This window comes from Planococcus citri, chromosome 2, assembly GCF_950023065.1.
Source record: "Planococcus citri chromosome 2, ihPlaCitr1.1, whole genome shotgun sequence".
NCBI classification, from domain to species: Eukaryota; Metazoa; Arthropoda; class Insecta; order Hemiptera; family Pseudococcidae; genus Planococcus; species Planococcus citri.
The window spans coordinates 48,033,524-48,055,150 of record NC_088678.1 but is presented as its reverse complement, the minus strand read 5'-3'; the positions used below and the strand labels follow the sequence as shown (position 1 = coordinate 48,055,150).

General features: G+C 32.7%; 3 protein-coding genes across 7 annotated transcripts in view; 1 reads left to right on the top strand and 2 right to left on the bottom strand.

Annotated features, from left to right (window-relative positions):
- Positions 1-597: 597 nt before the first annotated feature.
- Positions 598-2,216, top strand: LOC135836186 (sperm-associated antigen 7 homolog). Its single transcript, XM_065350848.1, has 6 exons — positions 598-811; positions 908-975; positions 1,050-1,138; positions 1,216-1,387; positions 1,473-1,638; positions 1,719-2,216. The coding sequence occupies exons 1-6, from the start codon at positions 733-735 to the stop codon at positions 1,838-1,840; spliced, it is 696 nt and encodes a 231-aa protein (XP_065206920.1). The 5' UTR covers positions 598-732; the 3' UTR covers positions 1,841-2,216.
- Positions 2,217-2,638: 422 nt separating this feature from the next.
- On the bottom strand, positions 2,639-4,357 carry LOC135836185 (uncharacterized). The gene is made up of 3 exons (XM_065350847.1): positions 4,163-4,357; positions 3,890-4,035; positions 2,639-3,574 (listed from the first exon to the last, which is right to left on the bottom strand). The coding sequence occupies exons 2-3, from the start codon at positions 3,996-3,998 to the stop codon at positions 2,724-2,726; spliced, it is 960 nt and encodes a 319-aa protein (XP_065206919.1). The 5' UTR covers positions 3,999-4,035; positions 4,163-4,357; the 3' UTR covers positions 2,639-2,723.
- A 3,877-nt stretch (positions 4,358-8,234) lies between these two features.
- The window catches only part of sgg (shaggy), a 65,764-nt gene continuing 52,371 nt past the window's right edge, over positions 8,235-21,627 (bottom strand). For all 5 annotated transcript variants that reach the window (XM_065350846.1, XM_065350845.1, XM_065350841.1 and 2 more), the window contains 4 exons: positions 19,963-20,156; positions 19,047-19,233; positions 16,133-16,311; positions 8,235-11,814 (listed from right to left, as the gene is read on the bottom strand). In XM_065350846.1, coding sequence (XP_065206918.1) covers positions 16,142-16,311; positions 19,047-19,233; positions 19,963-20,156 — 551 coding nt within the window. In that variant the 3' untranslated portion in view covers positions 8,235-11,814; positions 16,133-16,141. The remainder of the gene's footprint in view (positions 11,815-16,132; positions 16,312-19,046; positions 19,234-19,962; positions 20,157-21,627) is intronic.

Genomic DNA, 21,627 nt, shown 5'->3' with positions numbered 1-21,627 from the left:
TATGTTCTGGTTTTAAAAACGAGGAAATGGCCAACTTCCTACGTGTATACGATTATTCGAAAGCGGCGGATTGGACCAGACGTCTTCGTGAGTTCCAGTCAAGCAAACCATCGTTAAATCGTCCTTCATCGCCCAGTGATTCGTCATCTGACAACGATTCGAATTCCGAGGAGAAATCGAGTGGCTGCCTTTCTAACGTTTCTGAAAGCGGTCCATTTCAACGAGGAAAATCGTGTGTCGAGGACGACACACCGGAAAGGATGGCCGATTGTGGGAAATAGTCATCGTAATTACGCGGTATTTACGTACACGCGCCTTCTCGATCTCGTGTATTCGATTCCCTGACTAGCGTTTATGTTCTCGAAGCGTTAAGATGTAATTTCAATGTTCCTTGTTAATTTTTATAATAAACGTTGTTATTTGTTGTTGACGTGCGTTAATATGTTTCCTACAATGGTTGAGTATTAAAGTTTCTTAACGTATGCGCGGCACCCTGGTTATAGAGTAGACGTTCATTGATTCACGCGCGGTGTAGATATCATACATAGCAATCGTTCAGTATTCTGAATCTTTTACTTGGTATACTCTCACCTCGACATTCCTGCTTTTCCGTAAAAACCTGATCAATCAACCAACGTGAAGTTGTTTTGCGATGATAAATTTGATCATAGTTTATAGTTTTATTATATAGTTGCTAATAATTTAAAGTACGATACAACTTTGAAATTCAACATGGATTTGTTAGGTTCAATATTGAATTCCATGGATAAACCACCCAGTGTGAATGAAAAGGAACGATTGCGGCGCAAAAGTAAGTACATACATGCTGTTAAATCATTTTATCAAATCAATTTTATATTCTATAATAATCTTCCTTCGATCTAATCATTATCGTCTTACTTTACAGAAGCCAAAGAGGCGATGCAATTACAGCAAAACAAAGAAAAAGAGAAATTGAAAGCTTTTCGAGACGATGTTAGTACTTCATACAGTTGTGTATTTTTTTTAACGTATCGTTCACCTTGCTAATGACAGATTTAATTTACTAGGCTGAGAAAAAGATCAACGAATTTGAACTGGACGAAACTAAGACGAAATTACCATTTCCTCCTAGTGACAGAATTTTACGCGGTATAATGTAAGCACCTTGAGACATGTTTTACGTTAACGTCATTTCGCATGTGTGTCAATTCTCACCTACACCGCTAATTTCAGACATGAAATCGCTCAAGATGCTGGTATGGTTTCGTATTCCTTTGGAGAAGAAGGAATCGATCGTTATATCGTAGTTTATAAGAAAGAATTCGTGCCCTCAGAAGACGAATTGAATGCCCTTCGAAAAGGTGAAGAATGGAACGAAGAGAAAGCTAGACAAATAGCTGAAAAAGTACGTTAGCATGTTATAAGTAAGCTCATTTATTCGACTTGAATTATCGATTTATTATTTATTCAAATAAACATGATTTTGATAGAGGAAACGAGAAGAGGAGGAAGAGGAAGAATACACTAAGAAGAAACGCGAAAACGATAAATTTGTCCCGGCTTCCAATTATCAAACTAAATATCAGCACTTGATTGGCTTGGAGAGCGCCAAAGACGCAGCTAAAAAGACTGGAATAAATAAGCAATACGGTTTCGGTAAATATGCATTTTCAGTTCTAATTTTAATCTTATCTTCGAAGAACATAACGTTCTCAAAATGTTTCTTTTCCTTACAGTTCCAAGCGAAAATAAGAAGGATTCTAGATCCATTGAGCAAACTCTTGCCGATATACAGAAGAAAAAAGCAAAAAAACCCGATTCCCAGGATCCTTCTTCAGAGAGTAGTTCTGCGCAATGAATCGTTAAGTTTATAAGCTCTGTTTAATTTCTTCCACTTTGGAATGATTTCTTTTATGTATACTTCTTATTTTTTCGTCATGCACACATTTTTCTTTTTGTTATGTGTTCGAATTTATTATTTTCATTTTTAAATAGGAAATTAATATTGCGTTCTGTTTGAATCAATTTGAACTCGACGATTTTTAGCCTTGTTCGTTTGGCTGTATTTTACTACTCGAGGTAGATTATTGAAATACGTTTGCACTTCTATGATATTATTATTATGTTAATTTTGTTGTGAGGAATATTGTTGTATACTATTTTCATTTTTGTAAATTGTGATATCCGTTATGATACGTATAGATTTCGAAAATTAAATATTTTTAGTAATTGTATTGTTGTCAAATCGTTGTCTGGTAATTAGGTAATCGGTAATATCTAGTATTTCACAATAGATATCTTGTAGAATGACAGCGATTAGTACTTCCAGCTTTTACCAAGTCGACGAGATGAACAATTTTCAAAAATTCTTAAATTGGAATGAAATTATTTTGGAATTTCCAAGACGTTTTCGAGGAATTGTAACAAAATTGGGACAAACTTTGCATAAAATATCTTATCATGATAGAAAAATTAGACCAAATAAATCGTGAAGAATAGGCATCGTCGGTCAAATCGTGGCAAATATATGTAGACATGAAAAAATTCATTCAAGGTAGGCGGTGATTAAATCGTTAGGAGAACTACATTAAAATCATTGGTCATTCATTATTCATACATAATTTGAAAATGTTTCCAAAATGCAATTTTTCGCCACTTGATTGAGTATATATAATTTTATTTCGAATACACTAAAAAAAAGCATAAAAATACATATCACAGTTGGAAATATTTGGTCTTAATCAATAATATATGGCATCAGGTACCACCTTTTGCACCTCTGATAATCCTAATTCGATCATATCATTGGCAAAAGAATGCTTTAAAAAAAATGAAATGAGACTGCACGCATCTTCGGGTAAAATTTGACGTAAGCCCTCCCTCAAAGGCAATACTTTAAATTTTTCATTTTCAAAATAGGTTCTGAATACACCGAACATGTAGTACACACTATTCAGAGGAAAATTATTAGATTTTCCGGCGCGAGAAAGTGGAATGTGACGATAGTTGTCACTTAAACACCATTCCTTTAACTCTATAATATTTAAAACTGGTTTCTGGTCATAAGCAGCAAAACTGATTACACCTTCTACTAAGATGGCATCTGATAACGTTTCATCGCCTCGAATAACGACTTTTAAATCTTTCACACATGTTCCTTCGTCCTGAAATGTAGTACATGGTCGTACATGTTCCGCAGAGAAAATTTCGAATTGTCCTTTCGCTTTCAGTGCTTCAAATTTCTCTCTGCCCCAGAAAGATATAAGTAATTCAGGGATGACTGATACATTTCTTTTCTTCATACTACAAGAAAAAAATACAATTCGTACCCCTTGCTGCAATAAGTAATCGAATACAATTTGCAGGTAAGGTAAAAATACATGTAGTTTTCTCATAAAACTTCGGTCTTCCCATTCGTCAGAGAAAATAAATGGGCACTCCGGATGGTTCTTTATGGCGATTTTTAATGCTTTCTCGCCCGCTCTGATTCCAATAAAATCACTTTTGCAAAGCGTATCGTCAATATCGAAGACTACAACACGGCTTCTGCTTGACGGGGATGCATCTGCTTTCGATAATCCGTGTTTTACATCTGAAAAATTCAAAAAATGCGTAACGATTTTTTTCTCAAGAGTTAAGTACAAGTTATCTAAGTAGGTAGTAAGTATATGTATTGTACATATGCAAATTAAAAATTTCGAAATTCATTATCCAGCTTCAAGCTTACTTTGTCTGTTGCATTCGAACAAATTATATCTACAGACTTAATTCTAACAGATATCTTCTTTTTTTCAATCCCTCAACTCAACGACTTTGCTGATTCCCATCCTGTTCATGCTGCTGTCATCTCCACCTTCCCTAGGGTTATTTATAAACATACCGTTGTCAATTACGAACTTATACGTACCATCAACATCAACTAGTGAATTTTCACCGCCAACATCATCACACGTAGCATTATCAACAGAAGTGCCAGCGAATTCTAAACTGCTACCAATACTGAGAGAACCACTCATCTTTAAATTGACTGTACCTGGTACCTACTTCTGTATACTGAAATTCAATATAGAACGAAAAATAAAAATAATGGGTATAGGGTAGGTGTATAGTTATAATATAAGTAGGTATAGGTATGTGCGTAAATAAACTATGAGATTTTGTAGTAGGTATGTTTACTTACATTACTCAACGAAATTTCAACATGTCGATTCCTGAAGCTTATTACGAAACAAGAAATAAGTTCACTCTCACTGCTTCAACTCATCTCATCTCACTCATGCAACTCAAAACTCAACTCCACAATTTCGAAATTGAATTGAACTTGGTAATGACTGTTTGACTGTGTTTATCATTCTTATCAGTTGTTCAAGTTCAAGAATGATTTGAGACGTAGTGTCAAACATGTTGCATAATTTAGCAATATAGGTAATAATTTCCCCTCTGTAAGATGGTATTATCTGGTATTATACTAACTTGAAATTTTTTCCAGGTCCTCTTCGGATTAATTTTTGGTATCGCTTCCGCTGCACACTACAGAATCAAGAATGAGAATGATGTCCTGACGAATCATTCCTGCTTGTTTATTTCTAGTAGTGGTGGTCTTCATTTCCGCATTCATTAATTTTTTCACCGCAATTTTTTGAAATTAAAAATCGTTTGTAGCCCCTTCAATTTGCAAGTTGTACAAGTGCAAATAATATTAGGTAATTTTGTTCATTTTTCGAAATACTTATACTACATAAATACCATGGTCCATGATCAAAATTGAATTTGGGATTCTTGGCTTTTAGATTTTGAAAACGTATTTTGCCCCTAAATTATCAAAATAGGCAACTTTTTTATCTTACGTGTATAAGTAGAAGTACGTATGTACTCCCTCACATATTGTACGAAAGAAAACTTTGAACCGCCGCAGCTCCGGATTGATGTGTATTTTTACGAGTAGGTACTTTCTTTCTACCATCCTACCAATCCATAAAATCAAAATTTTGTCTGCAAAAGGCTCATATTTGCATAAAAAAAACTTGAAAAATAACGCTTTTCGCGTGTTTTTTTTTTTGCAAAATTATGCAAAATATGCGAAAAATGTACCTATGGAACAAAACATGTTGAGCGTCAAATACCTTAGAAAACATGTTCAAAACGTTGTCAAAAGCCAAAACGCTCATCTACTGAAGTAACAAGGATGGTAAATCATGAGCTCTGTGAATAAAAAAATACCAAAAAAATTCAAATTGAGGTCAGAGCAATTCAGTTACAATATTCTCACATTCTTTTCATTTTAAACACGTTTCCACAATGCTTGGTGAAAAAAATTCCTTCAAAATGAAAATATCGCAAGCCAAACTTACAAAAAGTTACCAAGAATGGGCAAATTACCCAAAAAATTGTTCAGAAATCCAACTTAAAATCGGTAATTGCAGAAAATACAAATTTGGATTTCAATTTTAATTTTCGAAGATTTTAACAAAATCTTTTCCAAATCCAAAAAGTACCATACACACGAGTTCAACAAAAAAATCTTATCAAAATTCAAAAACTTTCAAAAAAAAGTCATCTAAAATTCGTCTAGATCATGGATTAGTTTAAAATCAGATTATGGTCCCAAAATGAAGAGGTAATTTACGCGATTATAGAAAAATCAAGTCAACGTCTCATGAAAGTGAATGAAATAAAGTGATTCCAAAAATGACGGAATGATGAATTATACAATTTATATTTTTCAATGGAAATTACAAACCCATAAAAAAATTGACCAACTGAATCCAAATTTGGCTTCACATTGAGAGGGGAAACATTTTTGACCAAAATTCATCCATCTAGAGGGACAAATCGTTTGAAAAAACTATTTTTTTTTAGCATTTTTGAAGGTTCTTTATCTTTACCCATACTAAATATTCTGAAAAAAAGATATACAGATGTGATAAACATAGGTATCATTTTATTTACAAGTAGGTACTTACTAGGGCTAGGATTTTTATGATAATGCTTTTTTTTTGTAGCAACACCCTATACGGCATAAATATATTTTCTTTGCGTTTCATTCCATTCTGAGGCGAATGGTGAAAGTTGATAGTGCTTTTTTTTGCTTTTTTTGGGTGTAAATGCTTTAAAATGCTTATTTTGGGCAAAAAAGGCGGAAATTTTGCTTTTTTGGGGCTTTTTTTTCGTTGTTAGCGCTTTTTTTGGTAAAAAATTGGTAAAATAAAAAAATTAGTTCCAAAAATACAAAAATTTATCAACTTTTTGCACATTTTTGAAAAAAAAAATAGTTGTTAAAAAAAGATGAGTTCAAAAAAACAAGGGAGGAAAAACTGAAAAATAACAGATTCAGTTTTCATTTTTCAAATTTATTTTATTTTATTTTTTATTAAATTTTTAGTTTCAGTTTTTTTCTTTTTTTTCTCCTTTTCATCTTTTAGTTCATTTTGGTTCAAGTTGTACATATATTTAAAGGAGGTATCTTGCTCGGTTTGAAAAAACCTTCATTTTGATACGTAACATGGTAGGATTTGATAGCGCTTGTTTTTGCTTTTTTCTTACATTTTTATTGCTTTTTTATAGCGCTTAAAACGTGTTTGATAGCGCTTAAAAATCCTAGCCCTAGTACTTACAATTGCACATTTTTTTCGGGTCAGTATTTTTCTACTTTTAAAGAGAACTAGAAAAAATGAATAGAAAAGGAAATCAAGAATAAAATTCTATTGGCCATTTTGGCATCCGGGTTTTTTGTACATTTTGTTTTGTTGTCCACAAGCAGGAGTTTCTTTTGGCAGTTTTTACAAAAGTTAGGAGTTTTTTGTAATGTTGACAAAAAAAGGAACTTCTTTACGATTTTGACATAAACGAGATTTTTTTGTCAATTTAGGCAAAAACAGAACTTCGCAGACAATTCTGGCAAAAAACATATGTAACAAGGACTTCTTAGGATAATTTTGGATTTCGGCTACTAACAAAGTTTTTTGGTCATTTCTGCAAAATATATTAGGACTTTTTTGACAACGTCAAAAAAATAGTGTTTTCCACAATGTTGGCAAAAAACATTTTTTTTGGCAAATTTTGACAAAAGTTGGAATTTTTTAATAATTTAAAAAAAAAGTAACTTCCGTACAATTTTGGCAAAAATTAGACTTTTGTGACAATTATTCTGGCGATAAGATTTTATGAAGGTTTTGGCAAAAAAACAGGCGCTTCTTTGGCAACTTTTACAAACAGAAACAGTAAACAGTTGAGGGTTTTTTTTGATGATTTTTGGCTATACTGTCCAAGGTGAGTGGGTTGGGGAGGCGGAAATTCCGCTCAAAATTTTTTTTTTGGAGGTACCCAACAATAGTTCATCAAAATTTTCCAAACCTGGGAACAGGGCCATTTCGTCTATCTTACTTGGAAATACCCTTTTCATATAGCAGATTTGATTAGGTACACCAAAAATGCTGTGCAGATAATGGCCATAGTTTCACAGGGTAAAAAAGTTATTAAAGCATTCATTTTCAAGCGTTCAATCTACGTGGTTTTTACTTATCATTTATTTACTTACACTCATAATGAGAGAGGCAAGTGTTGAGAAATGACAAAAATATAGTAACATGTACATACATATGGACCTAGTACTCGGTTACCCACCTACTTACTTATATTTTTCCAACTCGAGCCATCCAGCGTAAGTTTATTTAGTCTGGTCTAGAATCATCGCTAAATTTCGAACTTTCATCACAATTGTTTACAATGTAACAAGTGTCAAGATATAATAACAAAAACGTTCATCATAAGAGCCTGACAGCCTCATTTTCATTAGTATATTCTATTGTATCGAACGTTTGGCATTAGTCTTTTTATATTTTTATGGTTGTACATTCAGGAAACATGCGCCCAACAGAACGAGCTACTTCACTTGCCTATCTAAATATACTTTTGAGAATATTAATACAGGTAGGTAATACGAATTTCTGAATAAATCAGCTAAAAAATAAAACAAAATAAAATACCTCGTTTCAATCCATTTACAACTAATCACGGAACAGCAGATTTTTTGGTCGATTAATCGATCATCTTTGATTATTTGGGAGGATGAGGAATAAATAATCGCTTGCACCTCTGTTCACAACCCATGTTCATCCACCTTTCTCCAACCCAACCCCGAAATAACACCACGCGATAATTTTCAACTTTTTATTTCATTTCCTGTTTTATAAATAATGTAGCTACAGAAGCGGAATATGTTACAAAAAAAAAAATTCTTCACGACAAAAACGTACGCATCAATAACTAAAGATTTATTAAAATAAGTTATACTCTATTGTACAATAATGTGTTACAAAACGAAAAAATTTGCGAAAGTGCAATACAATGACATTATTTCAGACAGAATGTTAACAGATAACATAAAACGCAATAGCCTTTACAGGTGAGAAAATAATTACACAAGCGAAATGACAATTTTTTAAAAAAAGAAAAAGAAAATAAAACAATTAAACAAAAAAAAAAACAAAGAGTTCGAAATTACACCGATTTCGAGACATACGCGAAATATTCTACACATCTAACCACAGATAATCGTTTATATCGTTTTTTTTTTCATATTTTCAATATAAAACGCGTAAAATAGTAGAAAACAAAATTCAAATTCAATTTTTATTTTGATCTAACGCGAATTTCGTAAATAAAAATATCTGTTACGATAATAAATATATAAGAAAATAATGTGATACATAAATAATTTTATATAAACAAATGAAAATCTCATATATCATAATTTGTATATGCTACAAAAAAAAAAAAAGGAGAAGGGGCAAAAAAACAGTAAAATTATTATATTTATATATTCACATTCATTCGCTACATTAAAAATATAGTTTTATATACTTTGAAAAGAAACACAGGTTGCTATAACTCGTATCCCCAAGTAGAAGATTCAGATAAATAATTTAAATTGTACTATACAGCTTTATAATCATCGTTCTTACATAAATTCTACGATATTGATAAAAATAAAACTTTTGAAAATTTACACTTCGAAGAAGAAAAAAAGGGGTAAATTTAAAAAAAAAATAAAATCAAGATCAATGAGATCATTTAGTACATAAGGGCAAAAGTTCACCTACCCATCAACAACGTCTCGTCGACGACATTAAAACCCTTTCTGATAATTTTGAAAACCATTACCGACCATTTTTTTTTTTCATTTTGTGTAATTCGTTGTATATAAAATATATCTTATGATCTTGATTCGAATAGAAAAAAAATTATATTTAATCTATAAGCCAATTAAAATAACACGTAACCAACTTATATAATACAAAGTGAATTTTTAAAGGTAAATCTAGAAAAGAGAAAAAAAACATCAACGTTCTGTTGTTTTTTTTTTTCATTACACAACATCATAATAATATCGTCGAGAGTAAAAATTATAAATTCAGACTTCATCCAATAGAGAGGAATTTCGAACAATTTGGATGCTGCAGTCTGTTGAGAAAATCTACCAATTCTATAGTAATATAAATTATTTTAGGTCGTCAATTTCAAGTTTTTATAGATCTCTGGGGACGTTGCTATATAAGGTAACACGTTATTAATAAATTAGTAATCGTACGTCCGGTCAAATGCGATTCGCAGTCGGTAACGTCGTCTAAAATTGTGATCAAATCACATAAACGATTCGCCATTTACAAAAAATTTACACAACGATGAAATTCCAACGTTTTGACGTTTTCGAATAAACAAACACACGCAATAGGGCAGGGGCAAGACGAGAGGAATCAAATTTTACATCTTACTGATCGCTCATCCACATTCGCAAGTCGCAGCTAAACCATCTCCACTTCTCTGGCGCGACTTTCATACCGAAATCGATCGTGTAATCGTGTACTAGTCGCTCGTTCTGATAAGTTCGTTGTCCTCGAATAAATTCGAGAGAAAAAAAAAGGAAAAAATGATATTTAAAAAATTGACATTAACGAGCCTTTTAACTCGATGGACTCTGAAGAATTCGACTTAATTATTACTTGGTCCCTTACCCCCCTCGAACAAGAGGGTCCATAACTCGATCTTGCCCCCTTCACACGCGCGTAGATTCCAAGCACCGTTTAGGTACATAAAATTAAACCTACGCGATTATATGTATTATTTAGCCCTTTTATTTTTCCGAGCAATTCTGCTGCTGATGTGGTGTTCGCGTGTGTGATCACGTAATCATATTTCTAATAATAATAATAATTCATCAGGCTTAGTGCCTCCTAAAGACGAAAAGAACAAACAAAATAAGGAAAATTACACGGTAAACGTTTAACTATTAAAAATTTAACCCCGCTAGAAAACCACGATGATAGGCGGGGGTCTCAGGTAACTGATAACTTCCAAGTAGTGATCGCATATAGACCTTCGACATCGACAACGACAACGACAAATCACCAACAAAGAAAACAAGGGGAAAAATCATCCTCGAATATATTTCTTTTCCGTGTAGTAGCAGTAGAAGTAGTAGAAGTAAAGATATATAGAGAGAAAAATTATTATAGTAATTAAAAACAAATAAATTCATAACACAGACACGCCTTATAAAAGTGTAAAATACGTAGCATTATTTTTTGGAACCACTACTTGTACATTTTAAGCGTAGCCAAACACATCTACTTATACACACAAATTCTCGTACAGCGTAAATTCTATTCAAAAAAAAAAAAAAAAAAAAAAAAAAAAAAAAAAAAGAACATAATACGTACGAAATAATAATAAAAAAAAGTAAAAATAATTCAAATTAATTTTTAAATTCGATTCAACATGCAAAGATGACTTATTGTTTCAAACCATACGATCATCGTGTAAGATTTAGATTTTACACGATTCAGGAAAAAAATGTATCAAAAACAAACAAAAAAAAAAAAAAAATCGCAGATTAATCACCAACGTAATTAATATTCTCCTTTAGTAAGAAAACCTCAAATAAAATAAATAAAAAATAAATATAGATCGTACGAATTTAAAACACACGATCATCGAAATTTAAAATTCCAAACCATTTTTGTAAATTTTCCATCATTCTCAGAAATTCGAATTTTCTCGACTTCGATTCAATCAATTAATTGTAAAAAAAAAAAATCAAGAAGAAAAGAAACAACAACAATAACTAAATACTCAATTCAATGTCAGTCGGTCAATACACGTTAAAAATTAAATACACACTTTAAATTAAATTAATAATCACCAGCTACAATAATTTCCTCGTATATTTCCCTCCCGATTGTGTAGTAGGTAATAAGGCTGCATGTAGTTTATTCTACGAATAAATTATCTACTATTATTAATACGTACGTTCGTGATCAATTTTATTAAATAAGTATAAATGTATTTTCCATTCCAAAAATTATTATTTTCATAAACATCTCTTTTTTTTTTGCATTTTCGTCTCGGTTGTCTTCTTCGTCTGTTTGTCGTCTGTGTGAGATTGTGTGCGTTCGATATACACGTATGAATGTATATTGTATTATGCATTAAATACTTCGTATTTTACGTTGTTACGTTACATTACGTTAAGTTTTTACTTGGAAATTATACATTCTGAATGCGTTCGTAAAGTAAAACGAAAATAACAAAATGGAAAAAAAATAACCGAAAAATTATATAAGACGAAGGAAAAAGAAAAACTACAGTGTATACTTAAACCCCTGAAAATTTATATCCGTTTTCCAATGAACATTCGTATTATCGATAAATTGTAAACTTTTTTTTTAAATAATTTTTTTTTACTTTAAATACATAATAATATCAGTATATATCTTTATTTATTTTGTTTACGAACCGTTGACTGATTTTTCTGGCCAACTTTTACACGACTGCCTGCAACAGAGAAAAGAAAAAAAATCATTAGTAAAAACTGTTGAAAAAATATTTGTTCTAAATACAAATACACACACAGGGGAATCAGTAACAACATCAAAATGATCGAATGATCAGAAATCAAGATTAAGTAAATTCGAATAGAGCGATTAAAAATCAAACTGAACGAAAATTGACCAACTTGGATTAAAATTTAAAAATTCTGAATGATTCATCAAGTTCGAGTTCACTGCTCAAAAATCTAATCACTACAAACGAAACGAAAAATTTTAATTGAATTAGTAACAAATACGAAGTATTCACCCAACTCGTACGAAGTTTTTTCCAAAAAAAAAAGGAACTTAAGTAACCGAAAATGTTCGAAATCAAAAAAGTTACAAAATGCGAGCTAAACATTTTAATCGATGCAGAAAAAAATTACTTAAAAAAAATCAAAACACTTCGATTTTTAATGTAAAAAATGACGGAAAAAATTCCCAGTTTAAATCTAAAAACAAAACTCAATAAGAACTTAAAAATAGACTTTTTTGCTATTTTTTTCAAAATTGGAGCACAGTATGACTTTTTGGAATTTTTTGCAAAAAAGCAACACGATAAGAAAAAGGGATCTTTTGGTAATTTTTATAAATAAAAGGCGAAACTTTTCACTGTTTTTGGCAGAAGGCGAGCCTTTGATGGTTTCAGCGCTCTCCAGCAATTTTCGGGGAAAACGTGAAACTTTTAAGTGATTTTGTTTCTGGAAATTTCAACATAAAAATCACCATCATTGAAAATTTTTGGCAAAAAGTAAGATATTGACAATTTTAGTGAAAACAGGACTTCTTGCCAATTATTAGCAAAAAAGTGATGCTTTCTTGCAACTTTTGTAGAAAAGTGATGCTTTTTTGCAACTTTTGGAAAAAAATCGAGACTTTCGAAATCTTGGGAAAGTGGTGAAAATGTTCGAAAATTTTTGTCAAAAAATTAGGACTTCTGGACAATGTTTGAAAAAAATGTTGTTGAAAATTTTGCAAAAGAGGAAATTGTTTCTATAGATTTATTAGACCAAAAACGAGACTTTTTGTCAATTTTGACAGAAGTCGAGACTTCTTGCTATTTATCGCAGAAAGCAAGACATCGAAAATTTTAACAAAAACCAGAGATTTGTAATTTGTAACTGTGAAAAGGCAGTTGGAAGAGGACAAAAAATCTGATACTTTCGTAAATAATATTATAAACTTTTTTTTTTTTTTTCAAAAAGTAAGATGAACCAGTTAGGTAGGTATTTGAAAAATACAAGAGTACGAGCCCTGGCCACCTCACCCCGGAGAAGGAATCCAAGATTGAAATTTTAAGGTAGTTCTGTTAACCTACCTAGCAGGAGAAACTTACACAATTGAAAGAATTTTCTGGAAATCTGGAATTTCCAAAATATGCCTGGAGGTTCCAGAATGGCTAGAAACTATTTTTAATTGACTCAGAACGTTGAAATTGAAATGTGAAGTCAACTATCCAATTCATCAGGTGAACTTTTCTCGGAAATATCAATTTTCAGAAATCCGATGGAGGCTAGAGGACATCTCGAAACGGTTCGAAACAGTTTCTAATCGATTCGAGGGAGGGAACGGTTGAGACCAGGCTACATATCAAATTTCAGCTTTCAGGGCCAATCTAATGAAATTTCGATTTTTTCCAGAAAAATTAAACGGCAAATTTTTTGAAGAAAGAATGATAAAATGCAAACTATAATATAAATTCATTCATTTTGCTCGACCATAGATGTATTATTTAATGAGTTTTCAATAAATTAGTCAAGTTTTTACACTTTCTACTTTTTTAATTTTCAAACTTTATTATGTTTTTTACTCGTAAGCAACCACGTAAGCTTCATTTCTGATGTAAATCTTCACGCCAATTGTGCCTCGTTACGCTCGCTACATTTTTCAAGCATCGTAAACCGAAAAAAATAACGACAAATAACGCGTATTACGATCGATTGTGATTTTCAAACATCACCGCTCAGTTTTGAAAGATTTTTACACGGCTTCCTCCAAATTCTAAGCTCGTTTTAAAATTTCAGATGACGTTCCCGTTCGATTTGTGATGGTTTTCCTAGTTAGCATTCGAGGAGGAAGAGAACCAAAAACATCACCAGAAAAGAGTACATAATACCTAATAATGCAAAATCAAGTCGAAAATTCGAAAAAAATTGACAGAAATTTAGCGATATCGACTGAAAATCATCAAAAAAAGGTGAAAAAATAAATAAAATATTGCAAAAAGTTTGTTAGACAAATGCCAAATTAGGAACCACTCGAGATACCACACTAAAATTTCAGCAAACGCTTGATTTTTGATGAGAGCAAGAACGTACATTGCAAAATTCTCGTGATTCATTTTTTTTTTGAGGAGGGGGATTTTGTGAACACCTGGGCTATGTACCTTGACACACACAAAAAACACCATATCTCCGAAAAAGCCACCAAAAAATATTAACGCGTATTCCACATAGTTTTTTTTCAATTTCATGAAACTGCAACTAGAAAAAAAAATCCGACATTAAATTCGTAGCTGGTGCAAAACAGCAGAGTAAAAAAAGAGAAATTTTACGTTGTATTTTTACTACCCAAAATGGCCCTTTTGCGTTACGTTGCTCAGTTATATGAGAAGTTGGTGTTACGTGGTAAGACATAGGCATAGGCGTACAATTTCTTCTCGACGAAGAATGGAAAAATACCCACCCCCATCGAGCCCACCGATCTCGGTGAAAGCAAAACAATGTTAACAAGTTACTTGAGATATTGACGAATTGCTTTTACCTGCCGCTAATCTACCTTCTACGACTCTTGTTTCGGGAAATTTTAGCCAACGGTGAACTAATTTTACGTAATTGAGAACGAGATGAAAAGCCAGGTCTATAAGAAAGTACACTAGGCGGTGTTGTAAAGAGACTGGTGTCTGGGTCGACGTTGTTCAATTTTTTTTTAAAATCTATAGCACTATTATTATTTTTATTAAAAATACTCGGGGGTTCAGAATAAGCAGTATTCTAAAAATATTAACACTTAGGTCGTTCACATTGTTGTGGTGCATAGATTAACCTTGAATGTCGTAGCGTTAAACGTTGCATGCGATGAAAACTTCTCAGTTCACACATTATGACTTATGATGACGTTCAAGACCGAATGTGGCTGGCGGTTGATGTCGAAAAAAGATAGCCGCAGCCTGCCAATGCGGTTTTATATGACTCGACAATGTGCAAGAAGAGAAAGACCGCGACGCAGAAGCAGAGGGTGATTAGATTTATCATCAGCCAGCTCGTGGAGTAAATTATATCTTTGGCCGAGTAGCCTAAATACGTAGGTACTATTTACCGGTGAATGATATTTTTGAGCGGTTGCCGAAATATGCGAATAATTTTTCTAATTGTCTCGTTGATATCGCTGTAATATTTTTTCAAATGTAGGCCACTCGATTATGCGAGTACGCGATCGTCGATACTTGGAAAATTTCGAAAATTTGAAACTCTTCTTGAAAATTTTTTTCAATCAATTTTATCGCCTTTTTTCACATAAAAAGTTGGAAATTCGCCTACACAAATTCATGGAGCGAATCCACGTTACTATAGATTGCGACGAACCTCGAGTCAAACTATCTCAACAAGAAAGTGAAACTGAAATGTAAGTTGCACGTGAATTTCATTCGGATTGAAATGCAAATAAAACCCGAACCTTTGGGAAATTCATACCGTATACTTGGTTTACCTATACGTCTACGTATATGTTCGAAAATACCTTTATCTATCCCCCACCTTACCTACACATACATATATAGCAGTTTACCTCCAAGAATACCGGATCAACAATAAGACTATCTTCGAATATACTACAAGAAGGTGGTAAATTACCAAAACTGCTACGCTCAGATGTAGCTTTGAATCTCAAACGAAGCCAGACGAAGAGACATCTCGACTTACGAAATATACCTAGCTACCTACCACCTACCTACACATGTAGGTACGAGTACGATAACTCGACGCGAATAATCCCTCGGTTTTGGGATTTGTCGTCGTCGTCGTCGTCGTCAGCGAAGCTACAGCGCTAAAACCACCATAATCCACGATTCGTTACACCTATCTACATCTCGAATACGATCAATTAATCGATTACGTAGATACGTACGATAGGTGGACAGATTATGCGGAGGTGCCTCGCAGTACGCCTGTTTTTCACCATTGTGATGAATGAAGGTGAGGTGGAGGTAATAATTCGCGACTTTTGTTAGCAGTAATAATAATACCTATTATAATAAACTTGGTGATAACGAAGAATATATTTACCATCGTTGTTTACGCCATGTCGGACGAATGCTGTGAAGAGGAAGCGTTGGCCGTAACGGCGTTATTTTCCTGTTGCGGTCTTTCGGCGTTTGATTCAACAGAGCTTCCTGCGACGTTTCCAGATTCTGTCAAATGGCGGGGTAACAGAGAACTATTCAATGACGGTTGAATGCTTAGTTCTGCACAAAACATAAACGACGATGAGATTAGTATTTTTCTTTCTCGAATACTTCACGCACCGCACTTTCAAACGACCAACATTGTGACATGATGAAAATAGATAACATGCAAACAACCTATCGAGCATTTTCCCTAAATTTTTCAATTTTTTGACGAAAATTGATCCAAAAACAAATTATTTTATTCTGACAATTTTGTCACAGAAGCACTCAGTTCACCTCTTTCTGGTTTGAACGACATTATTTTCATAGTGATTCCATTTTTCAATTTTTGTCAATTTCTACACGAATCTCCAGAAAAAATTTCCAACACATTAGTTGAAGAACTACTCCAAAAATAATTTCCCTCTCAATTTTGAAAATATCTCATCCAATAAGTACGAGAAAAAAATACGAAAATTTCGAAAATTTAAGTATTTTTTGTATTCCATTTAAAAAAAGATGAAAATGTTTAAAATTGAGTAAGATGGCTGAAATATGGTCTACGTCCGATTTTTGATTTTTAGATTTTTCAGTTTTGCAAAAATGGCTATAAAATGGATCCGAATGAAATTCGGCATTTTTTTCAACACAAATAAATGCAAAAATCTGCTATAGGCTCTAATAGGGCTCGAATCCATAAACCAACCCTCCCTCTTTGTATTTCAATTTCATCAAATTTCAATATTTCTTCAGAAATTGTGCCTTTCAATTTTCAAAAATTCAATAATGAAATTTAGCTTTAGGAAATTTAGTTTCTAATATTGTGTATTGTTGGATGCTTTTGTGGTTTATTTTTATCCAAAAAAAAACTCAATTGGTTGAGAACACTGCTCTGTCTGCCCACACGATACAATATGACAACAAACATTTGAAACAAATGAAAACCAAAATTTTCAACAGACTAAGATATTTGAAATTTTTCATCAGACATTCTAATACATAGGTAATTACAAAAATTGTACACCACCCCACCCCTCCTCCTCCAAAAAAACAATCGAAAATTTTAATGCAAAAAGACGCGGCAGAAACCAAGGTAATTTCGTTCAAATTGACACTTGAGTTTGATCATCCTCCTCACTCCAGCAAAAAAAGCTCAACATTTCAAAACTTCTCCAGATTTTTTTTCTCTTAAAATTGAACAAAAAATGTTTGTTAAAAAAGGCTTTCAAGAATACATATACATACTTGAAATGAACAATTTTCTCTAATTAATTTCCACTTTTACAGTTTTTTTTTTTTGAAAAAGATGAGAGAGTAAAATTATGGAAATAATATGGATTTTTTTTTCAAAAACACCACTTTTTTGGAAAACATTTCGCAAATAAATTTTTGTCAAGTGATAAATTCAACCTGAAAATTAAAAAAATTTCCAACGTCATTCTATTTTTGATTTCGAGAGGAATTCAAAAAAATTCAAATTTGGATCATTTTTTAATGAAGTGAAAGATCAAAATGAGGATAAATTCTTCAATTTTTGCTGTGATTTCATTACTATCATCAGTGAATATATTAGAGGGTCAGATAAAGATGTACAAGGGGCCAAAACTCAAGGTAACTGAACTTCGAAGAAGAGAGTGAATTTTTAAAGATTTGAAACTACAAAAATATTGAACTCGTGACACAAATTACCGAAATACAGAGTTTTAAAGTCGTCGAATCATCCATTTTCAAAGTTGAATTTCACCAAAAATTTGTAATCGAGACCATAGGAGGAAGGGAGGGGGAGTTATTATTTTTGAAATTTGAAAATTCCAATATTGATACTGAAATACAGATTTCTGAGGTCATCAGACCATTAATTTTCAATGTTGAATTTTATCCAAGACTCCAGAAAAAAAGAAGGGAAAAGAGAGGAAAGCGTTATATTTTTAATATTCGAAATTTTAATACATGTATGTAGATATCGAAATGCAGGTTTTTAAAGATACTAAATCCATTTTCAACCGCAACGTCAAATTTCGCCAAAAATGTTGAATTGAGTTGGAGAAGAAGAAACAGAGGAGAAGGGGAGTAGGTGATACAGTATTTTTCAAATTTGAAAATTTCAATGTGGATCTCAAGAGTCGTGTTTTTAAGATTACTGCATCAGTTTTCACTGCCGAATTTTACCCAAGACCCTAGATTGAGTCCCAGGAAGGAGAGGAGGTCGATGGGTAGAGAAAGGAGAGGATTATATCTTCAAAAATCGAAAATATTTCAATATAGGTCTCAAAATTTAGGTTTTTGAGATCGCTGCATTTATCTTGACGTCAAATTTCACCTTGCACTCCGAAATGAGTACACAAAAAATAGGGAGAGGAAGGGAGAGAAACGAATATTTTCAAAATTTGAAATTCCCAGTATGAATACGGAAATACAGGTGTTTAAGGTCGCTGCATTTTTTTTTCATTTTCACGTAGATAATTTTTCAACCGTAGTTTAGAAAACAGAAAATTGCAAGTTCGGTCCCGACTAACAGTCTTGCCAAAATTTTAGAACACCTGTTTCACACGTGATTCTTTCCGCGTTTTACAACTTCTCGATAACTCTTTAGGAATTTTACGGTCGTTGCTTCGATTTTACTACAACATTCGCAAAACTATAGATACAAAATTGCCACTTGAAAGGCTCGAATTGTTACGAGGCTGGAATCAAGTCGAGTACTCGAATATTTCAGGTTGCATACCAGCTTGGCATATCATGTCACAACAGTTGAGCGTTCAAAGCTAGTGCTACACTACGGATAAAAATGAACTCGAATAGTGATTCGTTACCGTGTTCGGTGAAATTAAACAAAGGCGGCAAATTACGTCCATTAGGTAACCGCGTATTTGGATCTCTTAATTCATTAAAGAAAGGTTGCGCACATGCTTCGAGAGGAGATATTCGAGATGACGGAGTGTATTCTAATAAACGTGAAACTAAATCAATAGCTTCCGAAGGTGTGCGAGCGCGAAACACCTGTAATTAGAGAGAAAAAAAAACAAAAACACATTAAAATAACCTATTTGATAAAAGGTTACATTTTTTTCAAAATTTCAAACATTTCGTTTCCCTCTAGCCCCCTACTATGTATAAAACTATGGGGAAAAATCAACTCTGGAAATATCCTTCGCAGTACATGTTGCTTGCCTCCATGTTGTTAATTTATGAAAAATGCTTAATAAGAAATCCACAACACAGATAGAGAAATGTTATCTTGTTAACATCAAGACACAGGGTGTTAGAAAAATACTTCACACAATACAATACGTAGGTAAATAATGTCAATTACATGAGTAAATAGAAAGGCAGTAGGCAGCAAGGTATACAACACACTGTACACTCTACACAATGTCAACTTACTCTAATTTTTTGATGATGAGTAGATGATTTAGTAACGCAGGATTTTTGTTCAAGCATGAACTGAAAGGATATCACCAGATATGAATGCCTTAATAGGCCACATTACAACATATTTTTCAAAAAAAAAAACAAAACTTCCTAACCAATTACTTATAGCAACAGTTCACAAATGATTGTGTTAAATGTACACCATCTATGAAACTAAACATTAGTAAATTTTGAATTGTCCGTATAGTGGCAGTTTCCTAAAGAACCACTATACCTATTACATGCTGAATAAAGACTAATGTTTATTCATATTTGTATATTTTTGGGGGGTATAGGTTTAGGTAGAGGATACTGTACCTTTTGCCATGGATGCGATTTGATCTGTGGGAATTTGAATTCCGTATAGTTCGGATTCATTTCACGTATCTGTTCCCTTGTTGGCGTTCCTAGAACTTTGATAATTTCTACTAGCTGGTCGACGCCGGAATCTCCTGGAAATATTGGCTGACCTAATAGTAATTCCGCTAATACACAACCGGCGCTCCAGACATCTGTTGGAAAAGAAAATGGACGAAAAACAGAAGTTAATAATCGTATTTCAGGCCGGATGAATTTATATTCCTAAATAACCTGTAATTAGTATATACCTAGGAGATAACTTATGGTTAAAAGATATCATAGGAAAGTGCTTATTGTCTAGGTAGAATCATTGATCAAATTATGCAGGGTCATGAATCAAAAAAAAGAAAAGAAGTAGATAATGACAAAAATGACAAACACACACAATATGGTCAAAATTTCAACTTTGAGACCAGTCTACCCCTAGATGATCAATTATCATGGAAATCAATAATCATTAGGGCTCGGTATAATATGGAAATGCATATTTTGCAAGTGAACTCGGATTCTAAAAGTAATGGAAGCATTTTACGTTTCAGGAAAATTCCTGCATTTTGAGCCCAACTTCATTTTACATATTTTACATATTTTGGGAAAAAACGCACTTTTTTACATATTTCGAGCATTTTTCATACATTTTTCACACATATTTTCACATATTTTGCCAATTTCAGAAAAATTGCTCAAAAAACGGTGATTTAACGTTTTTAATCTTGTAAAAAATCGTATTGAAAAAAAAATTAAAAATAAAAAAAATAAAAAAAATGAAAATGTTTTCTCTACGAATTTGAACTTTTGTTGTTTTTTTCATTTTTCTTTGGTGTTTCTGCTCGGAGTAAAATTTGGACAACAATTTTGAATGCGGTTTTCGAACAGCTACGAAATGACACCCATATTAAAGTTACATATTTTTTACATATTTTAACAAAAAACGCATATTTTGGCCATATTTGGGGTAAAAAAAGTCGCATATTTAATGCATATTTCGGCCTTTTTACTCACATATAATGCCGAGCCCTAATAACACTAGGCAACAATTTTTGACCTTTTTTTTGTGTTCGGGTTGAAAATGGGCTTAATCGATAGTTTAGACCCTAAAACAAAAAACAGAGTGGGGATTTTCAATTTGAGTTGTTTTTGTAGTCAGGAGAGATGATCAAAGTTGCAAAAATGGCCGTTTTTGCCCTATTTCACGAGTTTGTGGAGACATCAGTATTATGTTTCAAAAAAAAACAAGGTCATATTCGGATTCTACGCACTTTTTTAAGTAAACAATTTCACCGGATTTTTGATTTTCGAAGTTTCAAGCGCATACGGAAGATTTTTGTTTGTAACATATTTTAAAACTCGGAGCGCGCGACGCTGGCGTTACTCCACCACGTAATCGTGGCTCGGAACCGTGTTCGCGCGGGCGAGGCTCTCGCTCCAAGTTTTAAAATATGTTACAAACAAAAATCTTCCGTATGCACTTGAAACTTCGAAAATCAAAAATCCGGTGAAATTGTTTACTTAAAAAAGTGCGTAGAATCCGAATATGACCTTGGTTTTTTTTGAAACATAATACTGATGTCTCCACAAACTCGTGAAATAGGGCAAAAACGGCCATTTTTGCAACTTTGATCA